The 15,637-nt window shown below is 56.1% G+C and overlaps 1 protein-coding gene across 1 annotated transcript; it reads right to left on the reverse strand.

Annotated features, from left to right (window-relative positions):
• Positions 1-504: 504 nt before the first annotated feature.
• On the reverse strand, positions 505-5,522 carry SBK3 (SH3 domain binding kinase family member 3). Its single transcript, NM_001445401.1, has 4 exons — positions 5,478-5,522; positions 4,787-4,937; positions 3,808-4,010; positions 505-2,251 (listed from the first exon to the last, which is right to left on the reverse strand). The coding sequence occupies exons 1-4, from the start codon at positions 5,520-5,522 to the stop codon at positions 1,397-1,399; spliced, it is 1,254 nt and encodes a 417-aa protein (NP_001432330.1). The 3' UTR covers positions 505-1,396.
• Between the last annotated feature and the right edge of the window lie 10,115 nt (positions 5,523-15,637).

A 15,637-nucleotide genomic window follows, 5' to 3' on the forward strand; every position in this document is an offset into this window, starting at 1 on the left:
ACCCAGGGGTCCAGCCCCCAGCCCCTCCTCCCTGGGACCCAGGGGTCCATCCCCCAGCCCCTCCTCCCTGGGACCCAGGGGTCCAGCCCCCAGCCCCTCCTTCCTCAGACCCAGGGGTCCAGCCCTCTGTAGAAGATGAAATCATTTCTCTCTCCTGCCCCCGCCTGGACCCCACCCGGCTGCCCCATCACTGCCCCATTGACAGGTCAGACACAAGTGTTTGGTGAGGGGTGTCCAGGGGACGCGATACTGGGGTCCTGTTTGGGGAAAGGATGAGACAACGAGATTCCAGAACGATGCAGTGAGAAATGACCTCAGCCTTGGGGCGGAGGGGAAGCAGGTGGTGCGGCAACTGGGAAGGGAGGGCCCTGAGGGGAGGGGGGAACGGGCGAGGTCCTCGGGAGCCTGCAGACGGGGGCGGGGTGGCCGGACAGGGACTCCCGGGCTGCACCCCCCCCCCTCAGGTTTAGAGCGAGATGACTGATGTGAACTCACTTTTATTTTGCAAGTAAACTATTTATTTCAGCATCGTTTTTCATTTATAGGGCAGCTGCATTGAGCGCCCCGTCCCCTCCCCCGCTCCCCACTGGGCTAACTTCTCACACTGCCCGTGGTGCCTTTGTCCCAATGAAGACATCAACTGTCAGCAAACACCAGACTCTTCCCCAGTCACCGCGGCTCCCACCAACACCTTTTATCTGCCCCACGGTCCACGCCGTGTTCAGTGAGCTCACATTTTTAAATGCAGACACATTGGACAGATTCCCGTAAGGAAGCAGGTCCCCACGGCTGACCCTGGGCTGGACGCCAGGGACACACAGGACCCACGCAGCCCTGACAAGCTGCAAAGGCCCCCAGGGGGTCCAATTTCTGGAGGCCTGGAGGTGGGAAGAAGCCATCCTCTGGGGAGACCACGGTACATGTGCACGTCTGCAGCTAGGAGTGTGTGTATGTGTGTGCATGCGTGCGTGTGTCTGTGTGTGTGTGTGTGTGTGGTGACTCCCCGTGGGCTGCCCAGAGCCCAAGGAAGTGGGAGGGCTCGGGGGGGGGAGGCTTCCACGGTGTTGGATCTGGGAAGCCCCGACCTGATCCTTGGCCTGTGGGGGTCCCCGACCCCGACAGAAGTCTGTGATGAGGTATGTTCCCCCCTCAATATGCGGAAATGCGCTCCGGGAAACAAGGCCTGCCTTGGAGACAGATGGAAGACAAGACAAGACAGACAAGGCCTGCCTTGGAGACGCACGCAGGACAGACAGAAGAGGAAGAGTCCTCGAGAGAGGATGGGGCTAGAAGCCCTGGTTCTGAGGGAGGAGGAGTTGGGTCTGCACTGCTGGTTCTGAGGGGGCAGAGGCCCTGGGCCTGAGGGAAGAGGTGCCGGGTCCCGGCTCCCAGGCCCTCAGCTGCGGGACGAATTGAGCATCCACGTCCAGCCTGCAGCTGGGAAAGATGCAATATGTCCGGGCTCTGTCCTCCCGGGAGCAGCTGTCTCTGCATCCAGGTGGCCATGGGGCTGGGGGAGGGGCCTTTGGCCAGGGCTCCAGCCACCTGTCCCCGTTACCTGGCAAGGGCTCTCCCCACCTGTCCCCATCCTCCCGCCACCTACGTCATCCTTCTCCTCCTCCTCTGACCACTCCTCCAGGCTGGCCCCCGCCTCTTCCTCCACCGCCCCGTCCTCACTGCACGTACTCCCCAAGCCCCCAGGTCTCTCTTTGTTCCCCTTTAACCCCCAGTCATCCCCCAGGAAGTCCAGGACAGCCAGTGGGGGGCTCCTCGTCTCGGGATCCAGGTCCAGAAGCCCCTGGAGCAGTGCCAGGGCGGGGGGCCCAAACCGGTCCCAAGGGGGCGGTGGTCGAGGTGGCTGAGGCCTGGTGGTCACCCAGCCAGCAAAGGCCTCGAACTCGGGGTCAGGAGCCAGTGCCACCTCCCAAGGAAAACAGGCAGTGGCCGCGCAGAAGAGCAGCACCCCCAGGCCCCAGGAGTCCACTGCCGGCCGCAGGGGCAGCGTGTCGGGGGGCAGCAGGAGGCAGAGCTCGGGCGGGGCGGAGGGCAGGGGCCCCGGCGGGGCAGGGGTTGGACTGCCCTCCGGCCGGGTCAGCCCCAGGTCGCCCAGGGCCACCCGGCTGCAGACGGGGTCAAAGACCAGCACGTTGTCTGGCTTGACGTCTGCGTGCACCAGCCCCCGGCTGTGGAGGAAGTCCAGGGCTCCAGCCAGCTGGGCTGCCACCCGCTTCACCAGCAGCTCTGGGAGGCCCTGGGGTCAGACAGAGAGGACGAAGGTCAGGTGCCTTGGTTCCCCCTTCATGCTGCTTCTTGGGGTTCGAGAATCCAAAACCCCAGACCTGTGGCTCCCTCCAGTGTCCCCCAGTGTCTTCTCCGGGTCATCCTCTTCCGCAGCCTGCCCCCCCACATCTCCACTCCTGAAGACCAGCTCCCAGCTGTTTCCCTCGCTGGAACCCCAGCTCTAACCAGAAGCTCTTCTAGCCTCCATCCATCTTCCTCTCAACACTCAAACCCACTCACTGCGTTTCTTATCTCCTCTGAACGGACCCCCCAGACCTCCAGTGAGAACCCAAATCTCACACTTGGTCCTAATCTTAGTCCCATAACAATTTAGATCCAGCTCTAAAGCCCCACAGTTTTCTTCATCAGTCAGTGGATAGATCTATCCATCTGGCTAGCTAGGCAGCCAGACAGCAATCCATCCATCAAACCAGTCACCCATCCAACAGTCTATACAGCAGGGTTTCTACTCAATAGCCTTTCTACCAGCGACTCAGCAATTCAATAATTTATCTAGGTATTTAATATCCAGTATCCATCCATTTATGCCTCCTTCCTTCAACCCATCCATCCACCAGTTTTTCCATCCATCCACCCATCCACATACCATCCATCCATCCACCCTTCCATCCATCCACCCATCCACCCATCCATCCACCCTTCCATCCACCCATCCACCCATCCATCCATCCATCCACCCTTCCAACCATCCATCCACCCTTCCATCCACCCATCCATCCACCCATCCACCCATCCATCCATCCACCCATCCACATACCATCCATCCATCCACCCTTCCATCCACCCATCCACCCATCCATCCATCCAACCATTCATCCATCCATCCACCCTTCCAACCATCCATCCTACCCTCTCCCTCTCTTCCTTCTTTCCCTCTGTTTATCCTCAACCCTATCTCAAATACCCAAAGTGCATTCCTAAAGATGGCCCTATCCTAACTTCAAACTCAGGTACACCCAGAACATCATGGATTCAGTCCTGACCTGGTCTTTCTAGAGAGAACCTCCTTATAAGTCAATCCATATACATACCCTCAACCATCTCTGCTTCACTCTGCAGCCCCATCCATGCTCTTCTCCATGCCTGTCACCAATCTGTAATTAACCCTAAACTCAACTCACCCAACTCCACCCACGTCCATCCCCATTCTCAGTGCCTACTCAAATCCCATCGCTGCCTCCACCCCCACCCCTTTCCCCAGACCTGAACCACCCTCGATCCCAACACCAACGCACTGGCCAGGCAAACTCGTGTTTGGATGGTTGGGGGGATTAGGGTTTGGTTAGGCATGGAATTACACTGAGAATAAGCGTGTTTGGATATTTGGATGGATTTGGGTCGGGGTTAGGCATGGAACTGCATTGAGAATTAGCAATTAGGAGGTGGTGTAGGGGCTTAGCCTGGAGCTGCTTTGGGGGTCTGGGTTGGAGACAGGATTGGGGTAAGGGACAAAGTCGGGCCTGGGATATGCAGTCCCAAACTTTGTCCCCTGCCTGCCTGCCTCACCCTTTCCTGCAGCATCTCGCTGAGATCCCCACAGGGGGCATACTCCTGGGCGAAGGCGAAGTGTCGGGGAGTCTCCAGGGGTCCCGGCAGGGTCTGGAGCAGGCCTGGATGTGATGAGACACAGCGGCCCACACAGAACTCTCTCAGGAAGGTGGTCCTCAGGACAGAGTCCCGAGGTAGAAGCTTCAGAGCCACAGCAGGACCTGCCGGGGAGGTGGGGGCAGACAGGAAATCAGGCAGCTCTGATCTTGCTGTGGGGCCTTAGGCAAACCCCTTAACCTCTCTGAGCCTCAAACGCTGCCCCCTGCCCTATGCATAAAATAGGAGGGGGCAGGGCACATTGTCTGGCCTCTCTGTGCCTCAAGGTTCTCCAGCTGTGAACAGGGGGTTGGAGGCGAGCTTCGCTGAGGATGCTTTCTGCTCTGCCTCGGGTCGCTGTGTGGTCTGATGCAGCTGCTTTTCCCTCCCTTCCTCCCGCATAAAGTAGGGGACATAACAACCTGTGTTGTGCTCCCGCCTTGCTGGGTGACCTCAGGCAGGTCTCTCACCCTCTCTGGGTGAGCTGTGTTTCCTGGAAAATACAGAGCCTCCCTTTCTTTTTTTCTTTTTCCTCCTTTTTAGGGCTGTACCCGTGGCACATGGAGGGCCCCAGGCTAGGGGTTCCAATAGGAGCTGCAGCTGCGGGCCTACACCACAGCCGCAGCAATGCACCATCCCAGCCGCACCTGCGACCTACACTGCAGTGCACGGCACCACCAGATCCTTAACCCACGGAGCGAGGCCAGGGATCGAACCCGTATCCTCATGGATACCTGTTGGGTTCGTCACCACTGAGCCATGACGGGAACTCCCAGCACTTCACTTTCTGAGCACCCCATCAAGAAGGGTCCTTCCTCATCAGCTCCCTGCAAGGAGGCTACCTGTCTTGGTGGCTTCCGAGACGCCTACTCTGGGGACGTCCTTGGATGGCCAAACTCACCCCCTTGGCGAGGCCGGGCAAGGAGCACGCGGCCATAGGAGCCGGAGCCCAGCTTTCGGAGGAGGCGATACTGGACACGCAGATTCCTCAGTGGGGTCACCCTGCTGGCTGTCAGCTCCACAAGGCGTCGGAGGGCCGTGGCTGTGTCCTCCTGCAGGAGAGCGACAGAGGTGAGGAGGGGTGAGTGGGGGGCCCCCGAGGGCAGTGAGGGCAGTGGGGAGATGGGAGGCCCGGCCCAGGGCTGAGGCGGGGGGCTGGGGAATGGGGTCACTGTCCCCAGAGAGGAAGATGAGTCACAGTGAGTCACCCGGCCTCGGGCCACCTGTTTTTATGTCCTGGTGGGGCTATGGGTGATTGTTTCAAGTGACCCTGCCCCCTGCCATCTGTGGGAGCCCCCAGAAGCCCCCAGCCCCAACTGGGGACACCTCCTCAGCCCGCAAAACCCCCATGCCAGCCATCGCTCTGCACCCTCCTCTCTGGCTGCGTTTTCCGTTCTTTGTTTCTGAGCACATTTCTCCAGGGGCCTCGGTTTGCGGTGTCTCCTGGGGTTTATGTCACTCTGGGTCTTTGATGTCTCCATCTCCCTGCCTCTTCCGTCCCTCTGTGTCGCCCTCTGTCTGCATCCATCTCTGACTCCGCCAACCTGCATCCCTCCGGCTCTGTCTCTCCCACCCCATCTCTGGTCTCTCACCTCCGAGTCCCCAGCCTCGTGGTTCTCGGGGTCCCTGAGCTCCATCTCGGGCTGCTTGGTGTCAGCGGGCCCTCAGGCAAGTGCCCCTGGTCTGGGCGCCCCGAAAAGTGCCCCGCCCCCCAGCCCCCCTGCACCTCTGAGCAGACCCAGGCCCAGGAGCCCGTCTGAAAGGGCCTGTCTCTGTGTCCGTGTGTCTGCACTCACACCAGTGGCCCTGCCGGGCCTCCCCTCGCCCGTGGCCCTCTCTCTGTGGAGTCCCACTGAGTCCTCGGCTCCCTTTCGCCCGGGGCCCCTCTGGCTTCCCCCAGGGCTTCCCTCTGTGTGATCGACTCTCTGAGTCTCTCTCGCAGGCTCAGTCTTGCCCTCGTTCTAGCGTCCTGGTCTCCGGGGCGGGTCTCGCTGCTCTGTCTGTTGGTGTCCAGCCCCTCTCTCGTCCCCAGGCTCTTCCCACTGTGGCCGCTGTCTGTCTGTGTGCCACCCAGGATGTCTGCACGCTGCCCCCAGCTCTGGCCTGCTCTCCCAGTGCCTGTCTCCCGCCTCCGTCTTTGGGTCTGACTCCCTCTCACAGCCTTTTGTCCCTCCCTTTCTCTGGGCCCTGGACAGGGGTGTGTGTGACAGCTCAGAGACACCCGGTCCCCCCCACCCCTCCCTCACCCCCTCTGACCCGCTGCCCCCCTCCCTCCCCCTTCCAAACTTAGACCAGCTTGGACTCTGGGCTCTGGTCCCAGGACAGAGGGGACAAAACATATTGTGAACCCCCAAGGGCTGGGCCCGAGGGCAGCAGGAAGAGGGGAGTCCGGCCCTTCACACACCTTCCCTGGGATGGGAGGCTCAGAGCTTGGGGCATCCACCTCCCTCCAGGACGGCCAGTGCCGGCCTCCAGGAGCCAGGGACCACTCCCAAAGCTCCTTAATACGGAGCATCCCCACCCCAGCCCCTCACCCGCAGACCAGGAGTCCAGCCCCCAGCGCCCCCTCCCTCAGCCCCAGGGCTCCAGGCCCCCAGCCCCTCCCCCCTCAGCCCCAAGAGCTCATAATTGCCCAGAGAGACTCTGGAAAAAGGCTCCTTGCAGGGACTCAGCAGGGCGGGGAGCCCAGCTCCGCACTGGGGCCCTTACCCTGCATCCTCCTCCCACCCAAAGGGGTGAGGATTCATCCCCAGTTTACGGAGCAGGAAACTGAGGTTCTGAGCAGCGGTGATCAGCTTACAGAGGTCAGAGGGAGGAGGTGTGGGGGCCCCGGGCCAGGCCTGTGTGACTCAGCCCGGACGCCTGCCCCTTGAGTTTCCACAACTACTACAACCTGCTATTAATAAAGACGCGGCTAGAACAGAGCCTGGGCCTCTGGAAAGATCCCCAGGAAACTGGCTCTGACCCTGGGAAGCTGGGCCGGGCTGGGGGAACAGAGGGAGATGTTTCTCTGCTCGCTGACATTCTGAGGTTTGTGGAAAGGTGCAGGCAGGGCCCAGGGGAGGGAGCGAGGAGCTGGCCAGACTCACAAACGCTACTTTTTGCCAAAGGTGCTTTCTCTCTCTCTCTTCTTTTGAGGGAATGGAGTATTTCAAAGCAAAGTGCAGCCTGTGCCTGGTGTTTGGTTTCAAATACTCCAGCAGAAGAAAATCCCGGCCGGGCCAGCGTGAGGGTGGGGACCTGAAGACAACAGCGGGCGGGATGCCAGGAACAAAGAGGCTCCTTTGACTGTTTATTTTTGGTTCTGCTGGAAATCTGCCCTCACCCAAAACTAAAAGTGGGAGTTCCCTTGCGGTGCAGCAGGTTAAAGATCCGCTGTTGCCACTGCAGCAGCTTGGGTGGCTGTGGTGGCACAGATTCAGTCCCCGGCCCAGGAATTTCCACATGCCCTGGGCATGGCCCAAACCCAAGAAACCAAAAACACCTATCAATCACATCAAACGGGCGCTAACAGTCGTTCCTTAAAATAAGCGAACGTTCAGGCTCCATTCTACAGCCCCCACGTTGCCCAAAGATGTCGCCTGCTGCTGCTTTAGTGGAGGCGGGAGTCAGTGCTCACACAGGGCTTGGGGGAGACTCTTATCATTCTGCTTTTTGCATTATTTGAGTTTCCCCCACTAGGTGTGTTCCCTACTCAAAAACTACAAGGATATCATGCCCCAATGACTCTGGACTCCATGCTTATTAAGTTCAAGCCCTGGCTCTTTTTTTTTTTTTTTTTTTTTTTTTAATTCATTCACGACTTTGCGGCTTCCTCCCTACAAGGCTTGGACCAGTGGGATGCGTAGAATCATGGATTCTGATGCAGGGATGGGGAAACTGAGGCCCGGAGAAGCAGAGGCATTGGTCAGCAGCCAGGGAGAGGCAGAACCAGGATCTGCGAGGGGCCGGGGACCCCAAAGCTGGAGCCGAGTCCCTCCTCTGGGGGCCTTGGGCTGCCATGTGCGTGCAGTGGGGCAGATGCTGGGCTGGAGCCTAAAGGTCAGACTGCAGAGCTGGCCACCTGGGCCCCCGGGGGGAGGGGGAGAGGGGCCGCTGCGGAGGCTCACTGATGATCCGGAGAGCTTTGCACCTCCTCTTTTAGCAACTGCCCCACGGGGTCACCCGGAGTGACCTGGAGAGGCAGGTGTGGCGGCGGGGCGGGGAGGATCTAGCCCAGGCCCCGGGGTGCACACACCCCTCGTTAATGCTGGCCTCCGGGCCTCCCGCCTCCCCGTCCTGTGTCTCCTGCTCTTCAGTCCCCAAAGGTTCCTCCTGTGACCTCCTGGCTCCGTCCCCCTGGCCAAGTGAGTGCTCCCCCACAAGTATCCAGGCGCCTCTGTGCCTCCGTTTCCTCCTTATAAAATGGGAGGGACTGCAAGTCCTCCCCAGCGTTATTGTTAAAGAAATTTTAACATTCGTAACATAGTATGCATTTCTAATATTACTGCAGCTAATGCAAGTGCAATATACGTTACCTTACATATAGTTACCGTATGCATTATATATACCATGTATTACATATAGTATATATCTTATATACTATTTATATACTTGGTATAGTTTTCCAAATAAAATATCCACTGAAAAATCACATAAAGAATAACCTTGCACCTCAAAGCTTATGCAGTTGATAACTCACTTACCTCCCCCCGCCCCCGGCTAAAAAAAGAGATTAAAGAGAAAAAAGGGGAAAAAAGCTGTAGCATTAAATCTGTAAATGTATCCGTTAAATAAAATAAGGAAGGAAACACTTAACATAGCACCTAGAAGAGAGCAATTGCTCAAGGATGCGACCACTATCAACAAACACACCTAATGATAATTACAACCGGCCAGATACTATTCTCGGTGCCCCCCCCCACACACACACACCGTCCAAGGAATCTCACTGAATCCTCACCACCTACCTATGATAGCCGTTCTTTTATTTTTCAAGACACAGACAGGCCACACACGCCCCCCTCCCTGTGTCTGACCAGGTCATACAGCAGCACAAACCTTTGCTATGGTTCCTTGTGCAAAAGAATACTGGAGGCTCACACGCCACAAATATCCCACACAACCGTAGGGAGCATCCGCCACACCGTCCAGCTGAAGCAATACAACTTTTCAAACATAAGTGGAGCCCCCTGTGCACTTACCCTTCTCCAAACCCTTCCCTTCTCTCCCGGAAGCAACCGCACTCCCTAAGGAGGTGTTAGTTCTTCTTCGTGTTAAAGAGAACATGTATGAATCTGTAACTGCCATAGAGTATCGCCTTGCATGTTTTTAACGTCGTATAAATAGTATCTTGTCCCTGACCTCCCGTAGCTTGCTTTTGTTCTCACCAGCTCAACCCTGTTTGCGAGTATCGAGCTCAGGTCTTTTCCTTTGCAAAGATGTTGACTAGTCTAGGGGGTTGGACAGACTGTATTTTACTGATGGCTTCTTCCCAGCATGGACGTTTTCTTTTCCTCTGATATCCTGGTCTTACAAGAAGGGGTGGAAAGAATTCTTCTACGTGTTGCCTTGGGCTAAGTGGTACACTTCCTGGGGGCCCTGGCCTCAAAGTGGAATTCCTGGGTGGGAAGAAAAATGCTCAGCTAAATTCCTAGGCATTGCCACATAGCTCTCCAAGGGGGCTGTAAGCTGACCTTGCTTTTTTATGTTTTGTTTTTGAGTTCCTCGGTGCCTTGGAGAACCCGGAGAGAGCTGTAGAGTCTTGCACTGTTCGACCAGCACTTGAAACCGGGCTGGTCCAAATTGAGATGTGTCGTGAGTACAAAATAGACCCTGGATTTCAAAGACTTAGCACGAAAAGGAGAATGTCAACTATCCGTTGATGATATTTATATTAATTACACGATGACATGATAATGTTTGGGATATACAGTCCCGCTCGCCATGGGCGGGTTGCGTCTTTGCCAATTCGCCCACCCGCTAAGACGTGTTTGTAACCCGGGACTCCATGGTTACGGGCATGCGCAGAGCAGCCGACCAGCGGCGGCTCGGACACGTGTTCCCCAATGACCAGGAACAAGCCTTCATCCTGTGAGCACGGTCCTTTCTGCCATCGTGTGCATTTTTTGTGGGTGATTCGGGGGTTTCAAACGGCCCCCGGGCCTAGGGCTGAAGTCTCACGTCCGAAGCGCAAGCGGGCTTCGATAAGCTTCCTTCAGGCGTGAGTTACAGCCCTTCCGGCCCAGCGTTCAGTGTCAGTGACTGGACAGTACAACACAATACATCCTGGACAAGGTGTCTTCGAGCCGAAACACCCGTAAAACAAGGTTATGCATTGATCAGTTCACAACGACAAAAAAAATTGTGGCCCAAGTCTTGCAGGAAACTCAGCCCCTATTTCCTGCCGGGGCCGTGGTTCTGGGTCCATAATTCAGCGTTTATTAGGACGTGAGAAACCATCACCAGGGTGATTAAAGAGAAGCGCCTGTTGCGAGTGAACCAGAACGTTATCAAAGTCGGTCTCCCCTTGTTTCTCCTTCTCTTCTGTAAAAATGGAGACACACGATTTGGCAGGTTGTCAGCCGGCCTTGCAGACCCTGCCAGCTATGTCTCGAAGTCGAGACACATTCCCCAGGTCCACGGGGCTGCGGGCCCAGGCCCTGGCCCCATCCTTTCCCCTGTGCCCTGTGGCCCGTCACCCCAGCCTCCTGCCCGCCTCCAGCCTCTCCCCCTGGGGTGTGCCCCTGCCACTCCAGAAGGCATCTTGCTAACACTGAGAGATACGTGTCCCTTGCCTTCTCAGTAGCATTCCGTGGCTCCCCATTGCCCTCGGGCAGGCATCCAAGCGCCCCAGCCCGGCCTCCTCGGAGCCCTCTGGGTCTGGCACCTGCTCCCTCTTATCTGCCGCCCCACCCTGTCGCCCCCCCAACACACAGTCACCAGGAAGGACTCACAGTTCCCGGGCTGCCCTGGATTCTCTCTGCCTCTGCTCGGGGAACCGCGCGTGGGGCGAGGAGGCCGCCGGGTGGCCGAGGGAAGGGCGTGTGTGATGGCTTCCTAAATCCCCGTGATTAGCGATAATTATAGCTAGTATTTGCTGAACTCTGTGTATTACCAGCCCCCGTGCTAATCCTCACCGCAGCGGGGAGAGGTAGGTCCTATTATTAGCTCCGTTTTATAGTTGAGGAAAGGGAGACTGGCGGAGATTAAAACTCTTGCCCAGTGACCCGCGGGGTGTCAGTGGCCCGAGCCGGGACAGTTGGGCTCCAGGCTTCACAGCCCGGGCCTCTCTCCTGGGCTCGGTGTCTGCCGGGCCGCAGCAGGGGGGACACATGTATGCCCAGGATCCCGACTTCTCTGATTTCCATTGCAATGCCACACACATTTTCCAGGGCCTGAGAGGAGGCAAGAACCACCAGCAGAGAGGAGACAATGGGTGGAGGAGAAAGAGGCCAGTTGTGACTGGGACCCAAACAGATTAGTTAAATTTAACTGAGGAGCACCTGCCGGCTAGGGTGTGTCCAGCGGGGTTGCAGGCTCTGGGGACACAACTGAGAACAACCTGACAGCGCCCACCCTCCAAGGCAGATCTGGAGACGGAGGGGTTGACTGGCAGCCCGGGGCTGGGGTCGGGGCTGGGGAGGGGCGGAGCCTAAGGGGTGCCCGTGTTTCTTTCTGGGGTGGTGGACACGTCCTGATAGTGATCATGGGTTGGGTCACACACCTCTGATCACCCGGAGAGCCCCTGAGTCCTACAGTTGAAATAGGTGCATTGTGCACAATGGGAATGATACCTCAGTAAAGCTGCAAAAAGAACCCCGGCCCCAGTGGAGCATGCGTTCTCATAGAGCCACAGCAACGAGATGTACTGGACACCTAGGTCATTTTAACACCCCCCCGCCCTCCCACCCCCATTTGTAACAGAATGATTTTCAGTCATTATCCTGGAAGAACCATCAGCATCCTTTTTTAAAAAACTAGACGTAATGCCTTTATTTTTTTAATTAATTTTTTTTGTTGAAGGATAGTTGATTTGCAGGATTGTAGCATCCTCATTTTCTTTCTTTCTTTCCTTTTTTTTTTTTTTTTTGGCCATGCCTGTGACATGCAGGAGTTCCGGGCCAGGGGTTGAAACTGTGCCACAGTAGTGACAACGCTGAATCCTTAACTGCTAGGCTACCAGGGAACTCCAAGACTATGTTTAGTTTTGTAAGAAACTCTTCCGTATATAAAAAGTCATTCAGAGTTCCCTTCATGGCTCAGCAGTTAACAAACCCAACTAGGATCCATAAGGATGGGGATTTGATCCCTGGCCTCACTCCATGGGTTAAGGATCCAGCGTTGCTGTGGCTGTGGTATAGGCCTGCAGCTGCAGCTCCGATTCGACCCCTAGCCTGGGAACGTCCATATGCCTCAGGTGCAGCCCTAAAATGGCAAAAAAAGGGGGGGGGGATTTATCATCCCTTTCTGGATTTGTTAGCTTGAAAACAATTAGCAGTTGAAAAGGATACATTCTGATTTTAGAGCTATTAATTCAAATTCAGTAAATATTTCAGGTATGAGCTAAAATTCGCATTTATGGAATAAAAAGGAGCACACCTCACAGTTCTCCCTCTTTTTTTTTATAATACTTTTTTTTTTTTTTGTCTTTTTGCCTTTTCTAGGGCCGCTCCTCCGGCACATGGGGGTTCCCAGGCTAGGGGTCGAATCGGAGCTGTAGCCGCCGACCTACGCCTCTTAAACTTGACCCAAACTGCAAAGAGTCACACAAGACAGAATCTCTATTTCTTCCTCTTTACAATCTCTGTGTCAGCATTTACTTCAAAACCACCATTTTAAACAGAGCAGGGAGGAGTTCCCGTCATGGCTTAGTGGTTAACGAGTCCGACGAGGAACCACGAGGTTGCAGGTTTGATCCCTGACCTCGCTCAGTGGGTTAAGGATCCTGCATTGCCATGAGCTGTGGTGTAGGTCACAGACATAATTCGGATCCCATGTGGCTGTGGCTGTGGTTGTGGTGTAGGCCGGTGGCTACAGCTCCGATTGGACCCCTAGCCTGGGAACCTCCATATGCCACGGGAGTGGCCCTAGAAAAGGCAGAAAGACAAAAAAAAAAAAAAAAGATAAGGACCAGAAAATAATTAAAACATGCTAATTATATGTGCATATATACATTATGTATGCATGTCTATGCATATATGCATAGACATATATATATACATACACAAAGGTATATGCACATGTCTGTATATGTGTGTATGTATTTAAAACCCCATGGTAACATTTGCAGCAAATGTTCAGAACATCACTGAACAAAAGTTTTCTTGGAGATTCCCTGGTGATCTACTAGATAGGATTTGGTGCTTTCATCCCTGTGGCCCGGGTTCAATCCCCGGTCTGGGAACGGAGATCCCACATCAAGCTGCAGCACGCTGTAGCCAAAAAAAAAAAAAAAAAAAAAAAAAAAAAAAGGCTGTTTTGCAGGGGTGGGTGCTCTGTCACAGACCCTGCTTACAATTGCCTGCACGTGGTAAAAGTGAAAAACAGACCAAACTGTAGTGGGTTTTCTTCTTGCTTTTATATCTTCTGTGTACAATATCCCCTTACTGCCTGCTAATAGGGGAGACCCCTTCCTCCCTGCCCTCCATGGCCAGGTGACACAGAACTTAGGAAGTGGTTGAGGACGAGGACGTGGGGAAGCAAAGCCCCCTAGGCATAGCTGGGAGGGGGTGTAGACGGGTGCCTCCCTGGGGGAGCAGGATGGACGGCCTCCCTGGGGTGTGAGGCTCCCCCTTCTGGCTGCAGACCCTATGCTGGGCACCTTCCCTTTTCTGTCTCTCTCTGGGTCCCCCCTGCTGACTGTGTCACCTGCCCAGGTTCAGCCCCTGGGAGGAGGTGCAGGCAGGTGGGTGGTCAGAGGCTGGAGAGTGGAAGGGCAGGTGTCAGGCTTCCAGCTCCCTCCTGGCCAAGCGGCCAGCTCGGCAGTGGTGGTGACCTTCAGCAACTCTCTTCAGCTTCCTTGAGCCCCAGGTTCCCCGTCTGTCGGGTGGGGGTGGGGCAGGTTGTACTCCTCACCTCATTGGTCTGTTGCGGGGTTATTTGCTGTGTATCTCAGAGTCCAGAGAGGGAACTGCCCAGCTGCTGGGCATCTCTGTCCCCTCTCAAAGGCCATGGGATGAGGCTCAGAGACATCATTCATCCATGAATTAACAACGGGCACAAAACGTTCAGCATCTGCCGTGTGCCAGGGAGGGCCCTAGGCTCTAGGAGCCCAGCGGGAAAACCCTGCCGTGGGCTTTCACCCTGGTAGAGGCTGCACATGGGTGGGGACAGTGTTGTGGCTTGAAGCCCTGACCCCCAGCACCTGAAGGTGACTTTATGTGGGTATAGGGTCTTTGCAGGTGTGATGACTTAAGAGGAGGTCCACAGAGTTCCCATGGTGGTTCAGTGGGATAAGAACCTGACATAGTGTCCATGAGGATGCGGGTTCAATCTCTGGCCTCGCTCAGCGGATTAAGCATCCAGCGTTGCCATGCGCTGCCATGCAGGTTGCAGATGTGGCTCCGATCTGGCATGGCTGTGGCTGTGGCATAGACTCTATGTGCAGCTCCGATTCAACCCCTAGCCTGGGAACTTCCATATGCTACAGGTGTGGCCCTAAGAAGAAAAAAAAGTGGAGGTCCTACTGGATGGAGTCGGTGGGCCCTGACTCCAATGTGACTGGCATCCTTACAAGACGGCCATGTGAAAACAGCACCACCCGCGACTAGGAAGGTGGAGATTAAACTGACGCCTCTACAAGCCGGGGAGGCTGGGATGGCTGGGCGACCACCAGGAGCTAGGAGGAGGCAAGGGAGGCTTCCCCTGCAGGTTTCAGAGGGAGCACCGCCCCGCCCACACATGACTTTGGACTTCTAGCCTCCAGAGCCGCGGGACAATACATTTCTGTGGCTTTAAGCCTCCTGGGTTCGGGGACACTTTGCTGGGGGGGGGGCAGGAATCCAACACGATGGACTGGCCGGAAGCAATTACATAATTACAGAAACCCACCAACTCTGGCAGCGAGGGCCCTGAAGGAAACCAAGCAGAGAGGCTTGCATGTCTTTTCTCTGCTGGGAAACCAGCCACCATGAATGGGGCCACTTACACCGCAGCCGTATGAGCTCACAGTTGCTGGGACTCAGCAGCCTAGGCTGGCTTGACTGGGCTCTCTGGGGTTGACTGGAAGGTTCCCAGTTCCTGGCTGGTTGTCAGGCAGTCTGCTCTGTCTTCGGAGGCTGTCCCCTTCACCTTCAAAGCCCGCAGGAGAGACTCTCCCTTCTGTGGAAACCCCTTTATTCTTTGAGTCTCTTTTCGGGGGTCACCTGATGAGGCCAGGCCCACCTGAGCACCGCCCCCCTTCCTATCCGAGATGGGAAAACTGAGTTCCAGCTGCCCTGTCCCTTGCCAGCTGCCCCAAGTCAGCATCTGACTGGGTAACCGGGAAGAGGTGTGTGGACCCCAGGACCAGGGCTCCTGGAGGAGGCGGGAGTGGGGGGGTCATTCCAGGCAAAAAAGGGTCGCCCGTCCAAGGCCACGAGATGAGATAGGCTGGTGTGTGCTAGGAACTGGCCGAGCTGTTGTGGAGAGGAAACCAGACAGCAGTGAACCGGCAAGACTAACTCACTAACTCGGAGCTACACGTTCGACGTGTCAGCAGACGTCTGCAGGGGGGGCCCGGCTCTCTCTCTGGCCCTCCCTCTCCACGTGACCTTGGGTGGGTCGCTTGCCC

This window comes from Sus scrofa, chromosome 6 (assembly GCF_054392235.1).
Source record: "Sus scrofa isolate SSC_HxYL_T2T_F1_AM1 chromosome 6, Sscrofa_HxYL_maternal_Yorkshire_Landrace_v2.0, whole genome shotgun sequence".
NCBI lineage: Eukaryota > Metazoa > Chordata > Mammalia > Artiodactyla > Suidae > Sus > Sus scrofa.

Coding starts and splice junctions, on each gene's coding strand:
- SBK3 (NM_001445401.1), bottom strand. CDS start 5,522: ATGGAGCTCAGGGACCCCGAGAACCACGAGGCTGGGGACTCGGAG. Junction 4,938..5,477: donor ACGAGGCTGGGGACTCGGAG/GTGAGAGACCAG, acceptor GCTCTCCTGCAG/GAGGACACAGCCACGGCCCT. Junction 4,011..4,786: donor TGCCCGGCCTCGCCAAGGGG/GTGAGTTTGGCC, acceptor CCTCCCCGGCAG/GTCCTGCTGTGGCTCTGAAG.